Source organism: Terrapene carolina, unplaced genomic scaffold, assembly GCF_002925995.2.
Source record: "Terrapene carolina triunguis isolate 2854851 unplaced genomic scaffold, T_m_triunguis-2.0 Scaffold31, whole genome shotgun sequence".
NCBI lineage: Eukaryota > Metazoa > Chordata > Testudines > Emydidae > Terrapene > Terrapene triunguis.
This window is the reverse complement of record NW_020664382.1, coordinates 8089997-8110036: the sequence shown is the minus strand read 5'-3', so window position 1 is coordinate 8110036 and position 20040 is coordinate 8089997. Positions and strand designations below refer to the sequence as shown.

At 42.2% G+C, this 20040-nt stretch overlaps 1 protein-coding gene across 2 annotated transcripts in view; it reads left to right on the top strand.

Annotated features, from left to right (window-relative positions):
• Positions 1-17693, top strand: part of LOC113404967 (interferon alpha/beta receptor 2-like) — a 38354-nt gene extending 20661 nt beyond the window's left edge. For both annotated transcript variants that reach the window (XM_026652195.2, XM_026652202.2), the window contains exons 3-9: positions 1127-1168; positions 1499-1628; positions 3464-3639; positions 6468-6628; positions 9132-9297; positions 9641-9762; positions 14520-17693. In XM_026652195.2, coding sequence (XP_026507980.1) covers positions 1127-1168; positions 1499-1628; positions 3464-3639; positions 6468-6628; positions 9132-9297; positions 9641-9762; positions 14520-15176 — 1454 coding nt within the window. In that variant the 3' untranslated portion in view covers positions 15177-17693. The remainder of the gene's footprint in view (positions 1-1126; positions 1169-1498; positions 1629-3463; positions 3640-6467; positions 6629-9131; positions 9298-9640; positions 9763-14519) is intronic.
• Positions 17694-20040: the final 2347 nt, after the last annotated feature.

The following is a 20040-nucleotide window of genomic DNA, read 5'->3' as shown; positions in this document are numbered from 1 at the left end:
GCGGGTGGTACAGCCACGCTGGAGGAGCTGCCGGCCTGGGCCACTGGCTCCTGGGAGCGGCGGCCCCACGTTCTGCTCCTTTCGCCACTGCGGTTCCCGGGACAGCCCTGCGGTTCCGCGGATACTGATTTATATCTGTGAGTATCCGCATCCGCAGAAATAAATTTTTATCCGCGCAGGGCTCTACTAACAGCTAAACATCCACAAGGAGATGCCAGAGAGACCGTTGAGATTTTAGTTTGGAAAGAAGGAGATAGGGATTAAGGTAAATGAAAGCAGTGAATTACATGTTGCAACTGCTAACAAGCTACAATATTTCAGAAGTCCACACTCCTGACATGTAGCCACCAAGGCACATGTGAACATATCACACCAATATTCCTCAAGTACTACTGGCTCCATATCCCTTTCCAGATAGAATTTTTAAGGCCTGGGCACTGACTTGCCAGGTACTTAATAGGTTGGGGTCTGAGCTACCTCAAAAACCAATTATCCATTCACAACCCTCCATGACAGTGCTCTAAAAGAACTTTTCAACTAGGGTGACCCAAGCTAAGATTGTTGGGTCTGTGGAGCAGAGTATTTTCAGCAGCAGGAACCTGGCTAAGTAATACCTTACCAGGGGAGATCAAAGTGAGCCTGAGTGACAGTGTACATGGATCTGAATGATCCAGGAAAATGCCATCCCACATTCTGGAAGATTGGAGGAGAGAAAGAAGATGGCAAGATGGGGGGAAGAGTAAGAAAAAAGCACCTACACATACATACTGGGGACAAGGGAGGCTGTGAGAACATTTCCATTTACTGGGGCTGTCTTTAATTATTATATAGTGCTTAAATATCACAATGATATGCAATTTAGAAACACCTGAGCTATCACTGATCACCTCCTTAAGGATAGTAATGGAAAAGCATTTGATACAGAAAGGAAATAATTCAAGTGCAGTTTCATCAAGAAAAAAATGGTATAATCTGAAAGGAAAATGATGATAGAGATAGAGAACAAGATTAGTATCACTAATAGTAAATGAATAAGAACTCTAATTTATCATTGACAAATACTGTAGAACACACATGTACCATTTCTCTAATGAATAAATATATATACACATGTTTTCATTTCCAGTGTACCTCAGCATTTTGACCACTACTTTGTTGAGCTTGCCAGGTAAGAATTTTTATTGTATTTTAAGCACAATCCTTGAAATAGCTCAAAAGATGTGTATACTTCCATCCGGCATCCTTTTGACTTCATTGTGCATTTCCATGTAAGAAAGCTATATGGATAATATCCTGCAGGACAGTCCCATGCACTTGTGCCTCCAATGCAATGAATGTGCAATTTAAAATGACTTCATCTTCAATCTTGTAGTTTTCTTATCTTTTTGGGGGCTGATATTTAACTAATTGGTGAGTAGAATTACCATGTATAATGGTATTGCATTTGCTGTCCTTTTCGAATGCTTCTTAATCTTAGCAACTTTTTCTTTTAATCTAGAAGCATCTGTGATAAATCCACCTCAGAAGTTAACAATAGACTCTCAGAATTTCCAGCACATTTTATCATGGGAACCAGGAAGTAATACAACTATGCCAACATACTATAATGTGAAATACATAGGTCTCAGGTTTGTTTCCTTTCGTACTGTACATGAATTTGTACTTTTTCTTACTTAGTCAAAATATTGTATTGACTATTTTGTTTTCCAAATAGATTTTCTGAAATTTGCCATTCATCGGATACAAGGGAAAGAATTAGGTTTTAAGATATGAGTAGCTATGTGAACAATTTTAAACATGTACACATTAATTCCTAGAGCAAATTTGTACATGGAAGAAACCTGTATTTATCAAAGGAATGATAACTTCCGCTTTTGTTGATAATTTCTGTTACTTTCTGTTCTTATTCTTTCATCAGTGCAAAGTACTGTACCTTAACTGAGAGATTGGGCCACGAGCCCTTTGGAAGTGTGATGGATAGGCTGACTGGGGCTGAGCCATACTATATTTGATAGTGCATGTGTGCAGAGCACACTGAGCTTTAAATCAAATATTTTTCAAACTAGTGATAACATATGTGCTGAGTGCCCCACATAATCTGGGACACTGGGCATATAACAACACCGAACAAAGGTTAGATAACTATAAATAAAAATAAATACAGTTAAACTATTTTTTTGTTTTCCTTTTTGGATTTCACTCCAAACTCTCCCTTTTCCCAGTGTAACACTGTTCAGTTCCTGTTCTCCCACCCCACTCCAGAATGCCTCATTCTGTGCCATCACAGGTACCAGGAAATTTGGCAAGCCAACAGACACTGCCAATAAGAGGTTACCTAAATGGTATTAAAAAAAAAAAAAAGACATCCACATTTTTTAAAAGAACAATTTTATAACCTTAAGAATATAAAATAAATTAAACTTTTCAAGAACATACCATGTCATGTTTTAAATGCTGCTTACCTTTGATGTTCCATAATGCAGTGTGGCTTCCTAATATTTTTGTCATAACAGAAATACGATCTGTGTCATCATTACAGAACTCGAGACATTGGAAGAGGAACCTGAAATGGGATCCCATCTGGGTGCTCAATGTTATATGTCAAATGCTGTTCTGTCTCAGGCTGTCTTGAGACATGCAAACAACTTTCTGGGTTAAACTATTTTTTTTAAATAATCCTTTGCAGGTCACATTTAAGTAAAAAGGATTCTCCCGCATTCTATTTATTATTTGTAATACAGTAGCATGTACAGACCCATCTCCGATTGGAGCCCTATTGTGCAATGCAGTGTGAAAACACATAATAAGAGAGTCCTTGCCCCAATGAGTTAACATTTTAAATAGAGAAGATGAAGGGTTCAGGAGAAGCGGAGTATGACCTACAAGCAGAGTGAAAAATGTGAGGGGCTGCAAACATTGTTAGTTTCCAGATTTTGTCGTGGTGGTGTTTTGATTTTGGGTAGGGTTATATTGAGAAGAAATTAGTGTGTACATAACCTATATGGACCAGGAAAGGAGCCAATATGATCCTAAAACAGATTAAGCAGATTGGGGTAGCCTTTTGAGAAGAGGAGCAAGTGGGGTCCCTCTTCAGGAAGTTTATTTTATGTTGCCGAGGTGAGTGGGAGATCCTGTGCAAAGCTTATGACTGACACTTCTTGTATATCATTTTTGTTTTTATCCCTTAATCATTCTGGTTTGTTGTGGTCTGAGATTTTGTTTTTTCAGGTTTCTTTGTCAAACATGTACCTCTCTTCCACTCCCCATGTAGGTACACTGTAAATAAACCATACGGATTTTACTAGTGTTTGTCGTTTTGATTATTTTTGACACTGTTTAAGGTGAGAGCAGTGATCGCTTCATCCAGTGCATCTCTGAGTTTTCATGTTACTCTCCAGAGGTACAGTCACAAATCAGAAGATCCTTTGAACAACACTGATTTTTTTTTTCTTTCTACTTAAAGTGGATCAGAAAAGGAATGGAAAATGGCTAAAGAATGTTCAAATACCACACACCTATTCTGTAACTTGACAAAGGAGTATGAAGAATATACTTCTACCTACATAGCAATGGTTCAGAGAGTCACAGAACATGGAGAATTAAATTCATCTATTCTTGAATTCTCTCCATATAGGTCCAGTAAGTTTTCACTTACTATTCTATTTTATCTGCATTTGTTCATTGTCTTGTTTTTATTCTCAGCTATACATAACCAGTGTTTTACTAATGGTACTATAAGTAACTCCAAAGTAATTTAGTTGGTGATATACTATTTTATGTTTTGAGCTAACATATCATCTAGTGTATATATAATGTTTTATAATAAATGGAAAGCTATCTATACATAATACATGGCTTGAATAGTTCTTATGAATAGAAACAAGCAACGGTTTTGAAGGAAAAAGCAAATGTTGGAATAGATTTCCTTCCACTGTGCAGATATAAGAATCAATTTCTTTTATGTGTTTTTATTACAGACTTTTATAAAGGTGGTAGCATCATTTAGGGCATTTGAGAGTAGAAATTTTAAAAAATTACTACCTTTATAAATTGCATAATCTACTTTTTTGAAGATAATTAATTGGTTAAGTGTTGAGCAGGCAAAAACAAAACGTGAGGGGTGGAGGAATATCTGTTTCCATTCTAGCTGTCACCTTGATTTCCCCCTACCCCCTTTGGTATGTCTCACATAAACACCAGATGCTCATTAGCAATGATTGCCTAATACTACTAGAGGCTGCTTCTCCCTGGAGTCCTATTAACAATATCCCCACACTAATTTCTTTTTTTCCTCTCCTGAAATAAGGACCATTTATATTGGGGAGCAAGTGGTTAAACTGAACACAGAGACTACTGTACCTCATGTTAGGTACAAGGTTACAGAAATAGTATCAACTCAAATCAAAGACTCTGAAATACTTTAATTGTAATGCTGTCGAGCCAGGATAACATTTTCATGAATGGAACTTTCTCCATTAGTTTTAAATATAATGGTTAAGCTATTTTGCATCTCAAATTTGCAGGCCTTCAGGGAATAGTGTAGCCCTTATTGCAACTTGAGTTGACTTGTATAGCTTTCCCCACACACACCCTTGTTCCTGTCCTCTTCTGTCCAAACATCAATGCCCATTTATCTGATGAAGCAGAGAACCCTAAACTTGAAAATAATGTAACACTTTTCCTCAGCTGACTCATCAACATAGTGCCTTACAATGAGATTGTTCTAAAAAATTGGAAATGGTAAATTGTACCTTGTATTCAGACTTCATTGTTCCAAACACCTATTTTTCATAGATATGTATCAGAAAAATAAAAATATTACTCTGTAACAGTGTTCTCCAGCTGTTTCGCATTTATGGATACGTTTTCATGGATGAGGGTGCGCTAGCATCTTTCCCATGCTACCTCTATGTTCGCTGTTTTGTAAAGTTGAAGAAAAGTATTATCAGTTTACTGAAGAGCCAAGCTCAAATGGTAAATGTTTTAACAAGGGCAACTTATCTATTTCTTTTCTTTTCTTTTCCTGGTGCATATTTAAACCGAGATGACCCTGAGTAGAAATGCAGGGCTGTTCTGATCCATTACCCTAAAGCATCTGATTTACTCCTACCCATAAAATAGGAAGGGTTGGAGCCTCTCTCTCCTTGGCAGAAAGATTTGAGGCAGAGACAGATGACTCTTGCAGTCAAAAACCATGGGAACAATCACGTTCAGGTGAAAGCTTAGGTTGAGGTTTATTGTTGTTTTGTATAAATTAAACAACAGGCAAACCACAGGAAGGGGTGGGGAGTAAGATTTGGACAGTATTAAGTGTGTGCATGCTCCTGTTTGGAGCAAGGTCAGAACGCCACCTCTTTAACAGGGCCGGCTCCAGGCACCAGCTTCTCAAGCAGGTGCTTGGGGCGGCCGTTCCGGACAGGGGCGGCAGTTCCAGGTATTCGGCGGCAATTCAGCGGACGGTCCCTCACTCCGCCTGGGAGTGAAGGACCTCCCGCCGAATTGCCGCCACAGATCGCGATCGCGGCTTTTTTTTTTTTGGTTTGTTTGGTTTTGGCTGCTTGGGGCGGCCAAAACCCTGGAGCCGGCCCTGCTCTTTAAAATGTTTGTTTGTTTTACCTATATGATTACAATAATGAACCAGACAAGTAGTTAGCACTTACATAGCATGTTTTAGATTTTTCAAAGCTCTGTGTAGACAATAACTAATTAGATCAAAACACAGCACTTGCAGAAGGATCAGTGAAGTGCAAGTCAGGGAATTGTCAGAACTCATGGCTCTCCAAATCCCTAGGCATTCTGAGAAACAGGATCTCCAGGCATTGTTTTGAAGGCAAAAGTATTCATGCAGAAGCCAGGCTCAGGATGGTATTCCTCAGGTCCTGCCTCACAGTCACCTGCAAGAGTGCATCTCCCTTTGGAGCTCTGCGGCCAGTGGTTCCCAGCCAACAGTTAGTCCCTTTGTCTACCTTCCAAGGGGTATTTGTGTGTGGAGGGGCCACCCGCAGGGATTAATTCATATGGGTATTTCAAGTGTTTAACTAGAAGATGCTGCCACTGAAAACAATGTTCACCCCTTCCCCATCAGCCTGTACTCTCTTCCAAGCCAAACAAACATAGCCTCAGTTGCACAGAATTCACACAGAAGGGCTTCTGTGGGGCTGGAGAAACAAGGGATGCTGCTGTTTTGGCTCAACTCCCCTCTCTTCCCACCCTCCTTCCCAATCCCCTTTTCTCCCATGGTAGTTTTTGGATTGTTTTAGGTTTTACTCTGTTTTTATTCCCTCTGCTAAAAAAATTGGAGGAACAATTTTCCCCTAATCTTTGATCATTTCAAGCCCTGTTGGGCAACTAATTAGTCAATCATCTGACACATGGGAATTTACTTGATTTTTACAGCTTGTCTAACTGATGTTAAATGTATAAATATAGTTATAGTTTTGGGGTTTGTTTTCTTTTTCCTTAAACAGCATACTTGGGTCCACCAGCAGTTAATCTTACTGCTTGTCCCGCCTGCATAAATGTGACAGTAAAACTTCCAGCCGCATATTTAAAAGAAAGTTCTTTAATTGCTATATATCAAAAACTTGATTATACGATAACAGTGGAATCATTTGATAGAAAGGAAAAGGTAAGTAACTTGTAGTTTTTTAAGATTTAAAGAAAAACGTACAAAGCATAAAATATAAATTGGCTTGAGCAGTAAGGAAGCTTGCTGAAGATGAGCTCTGTCGTATCTTATCCTAGCTCTTTATATGAATAAGACTATTGTCAGTGGTTTACACTACTTAGGATAAATATGAGCCTTCTTGAGGCATGAACTGATGATTTGGGTACAGGAGGAAATCCTTCTGCCCTTCACTCCACCCCCCAGTGATAAAGTATTCACCAGGAAGTGCAGTGTAGGGGATTCTCTTCATTCCTTTGAAGCATCTGACATTGGCTACTGCTAGAGACAAAATAGCTGATTAGGTAGACCATTGGTTTGTTCTGGTATGTCAGGTCTTATGGTATCACATAGTATTGATAAGAAAAGTAAACTCAGTGCTAGTGAATATCAAAAGTGCCTTTTTTTCCCTCTAGGAGCTCCCCTATCCCAATTTTAAATTGTAGTGTGCCGTTCCTTCAACTCACTTGAAAAGTAAAGAACACATTTACATTGTCACTTTCATCCTGAAGGATCCCAGAGTGAACTGTATAAGGAGATCACTTCTCCCGCCTCTAAAATGAAGTTGCCTCTAAAATGAATCTTGAAGGTTTATGACATTCTAGGGTGTAATCAAGACCAATGTGGGGCAGTGTCACCCTTGCCCTGCAATCCTGGGTGCCACACAATGCTTTGCTGCTGTATCTTCCACTTGGGCTGCTCAGAAACAGCTTTGTAGCATGCGGGTAACACCCTGAATATCTGTGTCTAGCTGTAGCCTGCCAGTGACACATCAGTCTCACACTCGCTTCCACCCGCCTTGGTGACCACTTGCAGGGTGACTCCAACACACTCCTAGTCCTGGATTTTCCCCCAAAACCTGTGTTCTGTACTATCCGGCCCTCTCCTGGACAGTCCAGATCTATTAGGTCCATTGCCCCTCTAAGGGGATAAGTATACAACAGTCTGCTACCCTAAATTAAGCTACACACATGGTTCACAACAATGGATTACTTTTGATTAAAGAATAAAACAAGTTTATTTAACTACAAGGAAATGGGGTTTAAGTGAGTACAAGTATAAGGCATTAAATTCACAAATGATACAAGAGAAATAAAGATAAAATGCTTCCTAGTACTAAAACTTAACAATCTTGATTTGGTTCAAGGTGAAGTCTCTTGCCACATGTTTCCAGTAACATTGCTGACCAAATTCTCAGACCAGGATCTTCTCCAAGAGTCCAAAGGTTGTTTCTTTTGTCGTCTTAGGTGAAAGAGAGAGAGGGATAGGGAGAGAGAACTTGGAGTGTTTTTGCCCCTCACTTTTATAGTTCAGTCGCCTTCTGAAATGCATTTTCCTGAAGGTTACCCCTCGATAATGTTCATTCTCACTGTGAGGACAGAGACAAGGAGTCTGTTGTTTGCTAAGATGCAGATTTGTTTGTTCATGCTCCCCCTTCCTTGCCAAAGAATGGCCACTTGGTAGGTGATTGCCCATGAACTTTGATGCCTCCTGACTAGAGGCATTAGCTTGTCCTTTGTCTTTGAGAAACTGGTTTACCCAGACTTTTCTGGTAAACACATTTCAGATCTAATTTCTACTTATCTTTATAACTTTACATATAATGTTGTTGTTCACATTTCACCTTGATGTGATTGACAAGCCAGTTATTAGTTTTCAAGTGATATCTTACAAGGCATATTTCATACAAAGATTATTACTCTGGTGTGTAGGGTGTGACTACAGGGGTGCATTCGGTCACACATTTGTTCAGTATCACATGACAACAGATTGGGACAGACATTGAATAAGAATTCTCTCCAGATGAAAATGTGGGCTGGGTTCATTACTGACTTAGAGAGAAGTGCAAGAAGTATTTCCACAGTGCCTGTCACAGTGGTGTCTAATCACCAAAATATGAGTGATTCAATTCACTGTTTTCTGCAGCATCTAGGCCCCCTATCTAAGAACTGACCCAACCCAATTCAGCTAAGCTTCTGAGATCAGATATAATGAACAATAATAATCAAAACCATTGAAGGGGACTCTTCTAAAAGTCTTTAATAATCCACTGTGAAGACAGATATATTTGAAGAAAGAGAAAAGGAATGTAGATACAAGACTGCTAGCTTTTCTACTGAACAGCAAAAGTGCCGTTTTATGGTGCACCCTCTTCTTGCTAATGTAGAACTTGTAAGATTGAGTTATCTGTAATGATACCCTTTTAATAAATTGAATCCAGTGGACAGAAGTGTAGGGTCAGTCCTTGAGCTCTAGTAACTGCTTTCCTTCTCTCGAAAACTGAAAAAGTGCTATGCTTCCTCCCCACTCTACCCCCACCCCCAACTATACAACTCAGGTGTACTTGCTACTGTGCAGCTTCACAATGGGATATTAAAATAGCTATTCTATGCACGTTTTTTTTAATCAGTGTTTAACAACTCTGTTTAGACAAACGGGTTTCAATAAGATACTGTTTTCGTGGCAGATTCCTATTAAGAATGAAACCTCTGAAGAAAGCTTTACCTATGTTGTTGGAAGCTTGCGTTCAAATACAAATTATTGTGTGTCTGTTGCTGTGGCTGCATCCTTAAACCTTCATTCCATCCCTTCAGCCTTGAAATGTATAATCACCAGGTCCAACATTCAAGCAGGTATCACATATTTTAAAGTTTGGTGAGGGAGGGGGTCAGGTTGTCAGTATGGCTGTTTTTTAGTTTTTAATAGTATTTTCAGAAAAGGGAAACTGGTAAATATCCCAGTAAGAGAGAAAGCATCTTTTGATAGACATTTGGTTGGACCTATAAATGACATATGAGGTACCTGATATCTTTGGCTAATACTGCTGGCTGTACAAATAGCCCTTTAATTGTTTTCAGTGATGCAGAGTTGTCCTTTTCAATCTTAAATAAGTGTGTAATATAAAATAAGATAAATTGGAAATCTCTCCTGCATCTATTGGGTTTTACTCAGTATGTTTTCTTTTCCCATTTGCAGGTTATGGTATAATTCCAATCCTAAATGGTGGACTTGTTTCATTGATAATAGGCATCTTCCTACTAGGACTGTATAAAGGAGGTTTCATTTGCTTAAAAAGTAAACCGTGGCCAAAAGTTTTGGTATGTCTTTTTCATATTTAATTTACCTGGTGGGGGAGAGGGAAGGGCTCATAATGTTTATACAGCAAGTAGCAAGATATATTGTTCATTAGATAAAAGTTAAGCAACAAATATTTGCCCATTATTTCTGATTTCCTTCTCCTAGGAAAGGCGCAATGAGCAGTGCTTTGGGTCACTTTAAGGCTCTACTTCCTTGTGAATCAGAATGCTAACATCCCTTGCCCACTTCTGAAATGGGTACTGTGACCTCTCTTGGCTGGGGTTTTCCCTTACTCCCCAGAGCATGCTCCAACATGCTCTCCCCTGAGGTTCTTTCATAGAATCATAGAATATCAGGGTTGGAAGGGACCTCAGAAGATCATCTTGTCCAACCCCCTGCTCAAAGCAGGACCAATCCACAACTAAATAATCCCAGCCAGGGATTTGTCAAGTCTGACCTTAAAAACGTCTAAGGAAGGAGATTCCACCACCTCCCTAGGTAACCCATTCTAGTGCTTCACCGCCCTCCTAGTGACAAAGTTTTTCCTAATATCCAACCTAAACCTCCCCCACTGCAACTTGAGACCATTACTCCTTGTTCTGTCATCTGCTACCACTGAGAACAGTCTAGATCCATCCTCTTTGGAACCCCCTTTCAGGTAGTTGAAAGCAGCTATCAAATCCCCCCTCATTCTTCTCTTCTGCAGACTAAACCAGCCAAGTTCCCTCAGCCTCTCCTTGTAAGTCATGTGCCCCAGCCCCCTGATCATTTTCATTGCCCTCCGCTGGACTCTTTCCAATTTTTCCACATCCTTCTTGTAGTGTGGGGTCCAAAACTGAACACACTACTCCAGATGAGGCCTCACCAATGCTGAATAGAGGGGAATGATCACATCCCTCGATCTGCTGACAATGCCCCTACTTATTCAGCCCAAAATGCCGCAAGCCTTCTTGGCAACAAGGGCACACTGTTGACTCATACCCAGCTTCTCGTCCGCTGTAACCCCTAGGTCCTTTTCTGCAGAACTGCTGCCTAGCCACTCGGTCCCTAGTTTGTAGCAGTGCATAGGATTCTTCTGTCCTAAGTGCAGGACTCTGCACTTGTCCTTGTTGAACCTCATCAGATTTATTTTGGCCCAATCCTCTAATTTGTCTAAGTCCCTCTGTATCCTATCCCTACCCTCCAGCATATCTACCACTCCTCCCAGTTTAGTGTCATCTGCAAACTTGTGGAGGGTGCAATCCACGCCATCCTCGAGATCATTAATGAAGATATTGAACAAAACCAGCCCCAGGACTGACCCTTGGGGCACTCCACTTGATACCGGCTGCCAACTAGACATGGAGCCATTGATCACTACCCGTTGAGCCCAATGATCTAGCCAGCTTTCTATTCATCTTGTAGTCCATTCATCCAGCCCATACTTCTTTAACTTGCTGGCAAGAATACTGTGGGAGATGGTATCAAAAGCTTTCCCCAGACAGACTGAAATCCTCTAGATGCAAGGTAGAAGAGAAGTTTGTGTGTGAGACTTGGGAGGCCCCTGCTAAAAAAGCACAGAAAGGGGGGGGGGACGACAAAATCTAAGAAGCCCAAGAAATTCAGGGAGCCCAAAGGGCAGCCTAAAAAGCACAGAGCTTCTCTGTCTGATTCCTCAAGTTCCTCTTACACAGAGAACGGTGAATTATCTGTGCTAAAGTAGACTGTAGTCTGTACATTGTTTTCTTGAAAGAAGAGTTTGAAGCCTTGAGAAGAAAAATGAGAAAATGCCATTTACAAACAGCCAGCTAAACCTGTTTCTGAGAAGATGAAACAAACTGTCCCCTGGCAACTATCTGCCCTGCAAAGTCAAATTAGACATGCTTTGCACTTTTACTTCTTTCAAGGATATGGTAAGATTTGAATGGGCATTGCCAGACAAAGGCGAGCAGCTAAGCAGGCAAGCCTTCGCTCTTGATAAGATCCAGGAACACAAAGATTCTGAGAATTGAAGCTGAGGTGGCTTCATTGCCAAAGAATGTAGGTATTGTCTCAGGTGGAGAGAGAGAGAGTGTGAGAGAGAGAGAGAGAGAGAGAGAGAGAAACCCTGTTACCAGAGGCAGAGCTCTTCCTGAGAAAAGAGTTTGAATCATCAGCTGCCCTGAAAGTGGCTCTATTTTCTGCTGGTTTGGCTAGAGCCTTTATGGCATGAAGTCACAATTTAAAATCTATGGACACCTTGAAGATCTGACACTCTAAATAGACAAGGTACACAAAGATGTGGAGGAAAAACAGACACAGAGAGGGGAAGTAAATGCCCTAGAATTTCATACCAACCTATGATGTCCCAGTCCCCAAAGTTCAGAAGTCAGGAAAGACACATGCTAATTATGCAGGAGATCTCGTCCCCTGTCATTCTGGAGGGCCAACAGCAGAAAAATTCCCAAAGCTGTTCTTCATATTTTTTATTGTCCACAAGAGAACTGGAGACCAAGAAGTGCTAAAAATTCAGCACCTTCATAAGAAAAGACAAAACTCTGGATGAAATGTGGAAAAGAGCTCTTACAATCGATCTATCACACACTGAATAAGAGCCCAGTATTTTACTTATGTCATTACACCCAGGGTGTGAAGGAGACAAGTCATGAAGGGCTTCTTTGGCCAGGTGGATAAGATGTTGCTTTGAGGAAGCATACAAGTCTTCAGGGTACGTCATTCCTGAGGAAACCTGAACTTGATCTACAATGTCATCAGCAGTCTCCCAAGCAAAGAACATCTTTGCTGAAATAGATATACACAGAAGAAGTCTGGCCTTCAGATTCCTCGTATATCAGATGTTATAAACTGGATCTGCAATCATCCCCAGGAGTGTGCTCTAACTAGTGGTTCCAAAATAGATATGCCACAGGATTCAGGATTTCTCTCTTATCCCCTCAGTCTCTCTTTCATAATTTATTAGTGTATTCTTATATCAGTGAGGATTAGGGGAGAGTTTATGCTAGAGAATGGAATGGAAATTTCACTAGAAGAAAGGAAATTAGCATGTGAGTATTCTAGAATTGCTATGTTTTCTCATAGCCAACTACAAACGTATGACAAAATCTGTCATTAACTACCAAGTGTCAAAGCTGGAAAACACTTACGTACTTATAGGTTTAGAACAGAGGTGGGCAAACTACGGCCTGCGGGCCAGATCCAGCCCCTCAGGGCTTTGGATCCGACGCACGGCGCCGCCGGCACCACGTCCCTGCAGCCCTCGGGCAGGGGGGCAGAGGGCTCCATGCGTTGCCCTTGCCTCCAGGTACCGCCCCCTGAAGCTCCCATTGGCCGGGAACTGGGAACCGCGGCCAATGGGAGCTTCGGGGGAGGTACCTGGAGGCACGGCAAGGGCAGTGCACGCAGAGCCCTCTGCCCTCCCTCCCCCAGGGGCCGCAGCACTTCCTGGAGTGGCGCAGGGCCAGGGACAGGACAGGTGTGCAGGGAGCCTGCCCTGGCCCCAGTGTGCACCGCTGCCACCCCAGAGCCGCTTGAGGTAAGCAGGGCTGGAGCCCGAACCCCTCCTGTACCCCGCCCCCCCCCCGCCCCCCCCCCCCCCGCCCTGAGCCCCCTCTCGCAGTTCGCACCCCACTTGCACCCCTGCCCTGAGCCGCCTCCTGCACTCCACACCCCTCCTGCACCCCAACCCCCTTCTCTGAGCCCCCTCATACACCCTGCACCCCTCCTCTGCCCCAATCCCTTGCCCTGAGCCCCTTCCTGCACACTGCACCCCCTCCCACACCCCACACTCCTTTCCACACCCCAACCCCCTGCCCCGGTCCTGCATACTATTTTCCCACCCAGATGTGGCCCTCGGCCCAAAAAGTTTGCCCACCCCTGGTTTAGAATAACTCTTCTGGTGGTTGGCCAGGTAGGCAGGGCCAACATCCCCTGCATAGACTTTAAAGTAACTGTCTCCAGTCACTGTACAGATGAAGACAAAATCCATGATTGGGGATTAATGGTGAGACTAGTAGAAAAAAGGAAATTTAATTGGTGAAATACATTGTACATTGTCTCACATATTTTGACTAAAACAATCTTTCTCAGGTTTGTTATGAGAGAAAATGTCTTTTACAGAATTCATACAGCTAGGATATTATACATACATATAAGATTTTGTACAGGTGGCAAATATTAAAAGGGCTTTAAAAGTTGATCCTTAGCTTCCAAGAAGGAAATATAAAGCATTAGTTAAGCAGTGTACTGAAGAGTTTCAGGACTACCCGCTGAACCCATTTTCTTTTCAAAGATGAGCTTTCAGTCCTGGAAATTTGTCTCTGCAAAGAGAGCTGGAAACTTTTCTTTTCCCTCCCCTTTTCCTTGTTCTTCAAAACCTTGCCACAAAATATATTTGACACTCTTCAACAGAGAAAATCCCACAAAAGTACATCTTGAAAACACAGTGCCTTCCATCTGGGGTTTTCTTTGGCGAAAAGCATAAGGTCATTTCTGATCTTATTTGGAACGAATACGCAATTGCAGAGTCTATCCAGTTCTCTGTGTTTCTGTTTTGGAGCAAGATGCCATTCTTTTTTGAGTGCAGGAGGGGGAAGACTTCTGGATTCTCAGAGCTTTGAAAGATAATGCCAAAACATTTCTATTGGGGTGATCCATTGACTTCTGAACACTTTCGCCTGTGTACTAGTATAAGTGCAAAGTGGTGAGGCAGTTGTTAAAGTAAATAACAAGATTACTTTCTTATACTCTTATCTGTGTGTAATTTTTGTGTGTGTGTTTTTGTTTTGTTTTGTTTTTTTAGGAAACCACAAATAAATTACATTGCTCAGTGCATGAACCTGATCCTGAAAATGTGTGCTCTGTACAAGTCATGTATAAGGAGGTGAAAAAAAAGGAGTGGGAATACTGTTATGATGATGATAGCGAAAGTGATAGTGAAAATTCTGGTGAATATACCAGACATGTCATCTTGGGCAGAGTTCCAAGTTCCCATGCCAAATCAAACACCTTCGTGCACCAGACTATAGACTGTACATCTGCAGAGAGTAGCAGTCAAGCAACTGAACTTCTGAATTCTGACACAGAAAATTCCGAAGAGCATCAATCTGTCATTAGAGAAAATGAAAGCACAAGTAGAGTGTTCTTTCATCCTTCATCTGAAGTAAACAGTTCCTCAACTTCTGAGTTAAGTAACAGTGCTTGCTTTAACATAAACTTAAATACTGTGATGCTGGGAGACCCTGACAAGACCTGGGATGATTCTGCAACATTAATCTCCCACCAAAAGGATGCAGTTGACTTGCAAGATTCTAGTGCTTCTGATGCACTTGAATCAAAATTTTTTACTAACACAGTAGATGTTAAGAAGCCAGTTTGTCATAACATCTCACACGAATGGCAAAAACCTAGTGTCTCGGATGAAAGTGATGCATCAGATTCTGAATACATAAGGAGATGAATTGGTGAAAGCAAGAACCACTTTATAAAACATGAATAAACAATTGGTCATGTTTCAGAGTATCTCTTTCTCGTTTGAACATACAATTCAGCTTCTGATGAACTCTGCATTTTTTACATTCTAAATATATGCCTGTATGTTATAAAAGCATGCAGGACTCATGTATTAATGAACAGTGTTTTGGTAGCTTAGGGCTTCTCTACACAAGGGGTTTAGTCCAGTCTAACTCAAGTTAGTGCAGATTGAAAATACCTATGTACACATGAGGCAAACCCTAACTCTTAACTTGGTGCAATTCTGGAGTCCTCCGTCAAAGTGTACTAAGTTCAGTGAAAACTGAGTTAGTGCAGACTATCGCTCATGTCTGCACAATGTTGCTATGTGCTACTTTAGCACTCCTCCAACATCTGTCCCACACTGCTTTGTGGGGTCAAATGATAGGCATGTGGGCCCCATCAGTTGCCCCAGTACAATTCAGGAAACCCTTACATGCATAGCCATCAATAATCTGAGCATTACCAAGATTTATAACCTGGTGCAACAGTACCTTCTGCATGCCAGCACACACCTGCATGACAATGCCTCCAATAGTCGATCGCCCCACATCAAATTGGTTGGCTATGGACCAGTAACAGTTGGGGTGGCCAGCTTCCAGATGGTGATGGAAACCCATTTCACAGTGGGTTATGGGACTTTACACGTTGGTATGGTGGCACTGCAGCTAGTTCAGCACAGATCTCGGAAAAGATTGCCTTCACTCTTCTGAAATTCTGTTGCCACCGCTGGTCATCCCAGATCCTCAGAACAATCCTGCCCCACCAATCAGTGCTGGTTTCCTGAGCCAGAAATGGCACAGCACCAAGTGAAGCTGCTCCAGGAAGAGTTCAGTAGCAGTTGCTCGATGTCCTGCTCGTTCCTCTGCTACTGCTGCTGGGTAGCCACAGCAGCTGCTTGTTGATTGGAGGCTAAAGCCACCCAGCACTCTGAGCTCAAATAAAGTCCAGACAGCCTCTGCGTATACTCATAGTTGCCAGAATTGTGGTGTGGATCATTGTTGCCTCCATGCTGGCCAACAGCAGTTCAAAAATGGTGCTAGCCTTCCCTGATAGAGAGGAATCGAATCAGGGTAGATGGAGCAAAATCATGGAATTCTGAATTTTACCTCAAGTCCCAGAATTCCACTGGTTTCTGCAATGCATTTCACAGTGTGCAGCGAGAGAAATCCCAGAATGCACACAGCTCAACAGCAAAGCAAAGGACTATCAGATACTCACCCAAAATGCCACACGCTTAGTATGCACAAAGCCTCCACCATGTGTACGAAATGATGCAAATTGAAAGAAGGCACAACTGTCCCATATGCATGCTGTTAGAGCAAGTTATGTATTGGGCACCAACTGGTACGCATCAGCTGAGAACAAACTAAACCCGTTGTGCAGACAAGCTTTTAGTGTACAATACTAGCTGTATTTCACACACATAAAAGCGAAGTACAGATCTGAAGGTAAATATATGTATCAACAGTATATGCCGGTTATTAAACTTTGTGAATTCTCACACGTTGTCGTCCACAGACAAGTCTGCTTTAAGTGTTAATAAGTAGTAAACCTTTACCAAAAATTCACCATGAGAAACAGAAATAATGATGTTACCATATGGGTGGTCTCACCACAAAGTAATCTCCACAAGCAGTCTCTGGAAGGCCTGCTCTATATGGGGGGTTACTTTGCAATATGTTTTAACCATTGCAAACAATAGAGTAATGCTGCATTCCTGTAAATGAATTAATCGTACACAGAAGCTGATTATGCAGAGAAAGCTGATCAAGTGAAAACCATGGGAAAAGAATGAAAACTGACATTGTTCCTGAACTGTATCTCCTATATTGATAATGTTTAAACAAATTCAGCATTTACTTCAATCTATAGTGAAACAGGGACCAGCCAACTAGTAGATGGTCATAGCACATTTGGTGGGTTCAGATCCAGAAAGTGCACTCTCTTTTAAAAGTATGAAGTATAAAATAAGGCATTATTATTTTTCCACAAAGCATATTTCATTGCAAAACACTGAAGGTGAAATGTTGGTTCCATTTAAGGTCTGGTCTACTCTACAGAGTTATATTGACACAAGGCAGCTTACATCGACCTAGCTATGGAAGTGTCTAGACTTACATTTCTCTCCCACCGATGTAATTGCGTTGCTAAGCCGACTTAATAACTCCACTTCCACGTGTGGCTCAAGATTGATATAGTTAGGTTAACACAGAGTCACTCTAGACTCTGCATTGCTTATGCTGACTATTACTGGCTTTCAGGAGCCATTTTAAAATGCCCCACACTTACAGTACAATTGATACAAGTGTTCCTGGTGAGGATGCGCACTACGACCCAAGGAGCAAAGTGTGGACACGCACAAGCAGTGTAATTATTGCGACAGCTGTATGCCGACATAAGTTAGGTTGACTTATACGTATGGCCTTCGTCAATGGGACTTTTGCCATATGTTTCATTGGAGCCAGGATTTCACTTGATGATTAAAATAGTATAGGCAGTGACTCATAGACTTAAAGGTCAGAAGGGACCATTATGGTCATCTAGTCTGACCTCCCGCATGATGCAGGCCACAAAAGCTGACCCACCCACTTTCCCTTAACTCAGCTGTTGAAGTCTCCAGATCGTGATTTAAAGACTTCAAGTCGCAGAGAATCCTCCAGCTTGCGACCCCTGCCCAATGCTGCGGAGGAAGGCGAAAAACCTCCAGGGCCTCTGCCAATCGACCCTGGAGGAAAATTCCTTCCCGACCCCAAATATGGCGATCAGTAGAACCCCGAGCATACAGGCAAGATTCTCTATCCAGACCCACATTTTACCAGCGATTATACCAGTGGTCCCCAATGCGGTGCCCGCAGGCGCCATCGCGCCTGCTGGGGCATCTATGTGCACCCGCCTACTGGCCGCCGGACAAGCAGCCACGCTCCTCGGCGGCTAGTCGTCCGTCGCCTGCCACACGGAAAGGTTGGGGACCACTGGTATAAGGTATTAAGAAATAAAAATGTTATTAAAGTGAATGTTTAAAATAAAATATACATGAGTTAAGAGGCAAGGTACTGTACATCTGGGGTCAGGCTTGGGTTATGGGGGCTTACAGGTATCGTTTGCAAGGATGAAAAGGTACATATTTATCACATAACCTGCATAGACCCAGATTGGGGTGCAAGGGTTTTAAAGTGTCAGTGGATAGGTGGGCTAAGGTACGCCACCCATGGAATGAATAAGGAGTCAAAGTCAGTATCGGTGTAGCGGATAAGTACATGGGTGGGGTGCGTCCCTGGGTCCGTCAGGGAAGGAAGTGGGTTATTTCCCTGGTCGGCGGTCTCGGTTACTCAATGTGGTATTGACAGTGTCCTGTGATGTGTTCCGTATAAATGTCTCTGGACCACCTGATGGTGTCGGATACCATGAGCTGCCTCATTAGCCGGGCGTAGACATATTTAGACTTGTACCATAGATATAAAATCTCTATCAGAAGTTAAAGTGTGAACTTCTAATGCAATGTATGATGCTGCATGGAAATATTCCTTTTTGTAATGACATAATCAAAAAACTGTATGGCCAGAAAGTATGTAATGAAACCAGGAAACACACAATATTTTATGAGCACAGTTCAAGCTGCTAAATTAATGCAACTGGTCATTTCTAACTGGTAATGCAAGTGGATGTCTTTGTGGGGTTTTTTATTTTATTTTAATTACCTTATTACTTTGTATATATATTTTTTACATTTTTTGTAAAATTATCAGCTACCACATTATATTTTTGAGGTGTTGTGAATGCCTTTTTAAAATAAAGTTTTTGAAAATGTGTAACTATTGCTCTGGAATATTTAGTGATAGTACATATATACTCCATCTACTCTTGGGGATAGGTTTAAGAATGAAGATAAACTGTTTGAGTCAGATTCTGTGTTTCATTCTGGCCCCTTTGTGCCACTGGAAAGCCACCAGCTCTTAGCAGATGAGAATTTCCTCAGCATAGGGAAGCTTTTAGCTGATGTAGAGCTGACATTCTGTTCCAGTCTGGCTCTGGCATAGGAGACAAGGAGGTGCAATGGCCATGTGCACTGTGCTCCCGTTATGACTATGGTCCCTTGGCAACTGTTGCCAGCCAGTCTTGGGATGAGAGGGAAGGTCCTCTGATGGATCAGTAACTGGTTAAAAGACAGTAAACTGTAGCCCATAGAGCTAGCTTAGCCTTTTATGTAACGCAAGGAACCTACGGGCCTGTGTCCTGTAAGACATTGGCTTAAGCGAGTTAGCACAAGTAAAGTAGGCCTAGGAATAGCTTGGGCAAGATAGAGAATTGGTCCATAACAATACCAAGCAACTGCAGGAACACTGAACTGGTACTGGGTTTGGATATTTCAGGATAGAATTGCTGGCAGACGTTTAACCACATGCGTGCTTTAGCAATAGGTGATGTATATGATACAGCAGCGTTTCTCAAACTGGGGTCTGCAGACCCCTGGGGGTCCATCAGCCCCACTGATCATCTCATCTTCTCCCCTCCCTCCCATCACCTCTTGCATGCTGGGAAACAGCTGTTACCCGGCATGCAGGAGGCACTGGGAGGAAGGGGGAGGAGCAGGGATGGGGTGTGCTCGGGGGAGGGGGCAGGAAGAGGAGGGGTAGGGGTGGAGCAGGGATGGGAAGAGGTGGGGTGGGAGTGCAGCCTTGGGGGAATGGGTGGAGGGGGGGGGGGGCGGGGGGGTGAGGGGGGGGGGGGGGGGGGGGGTAGGGGTATGTAGTTATGTTCCTGAAAAATGCTACTTTAAGCAAAACGATGTTGAGCTAATCCAATTTCCC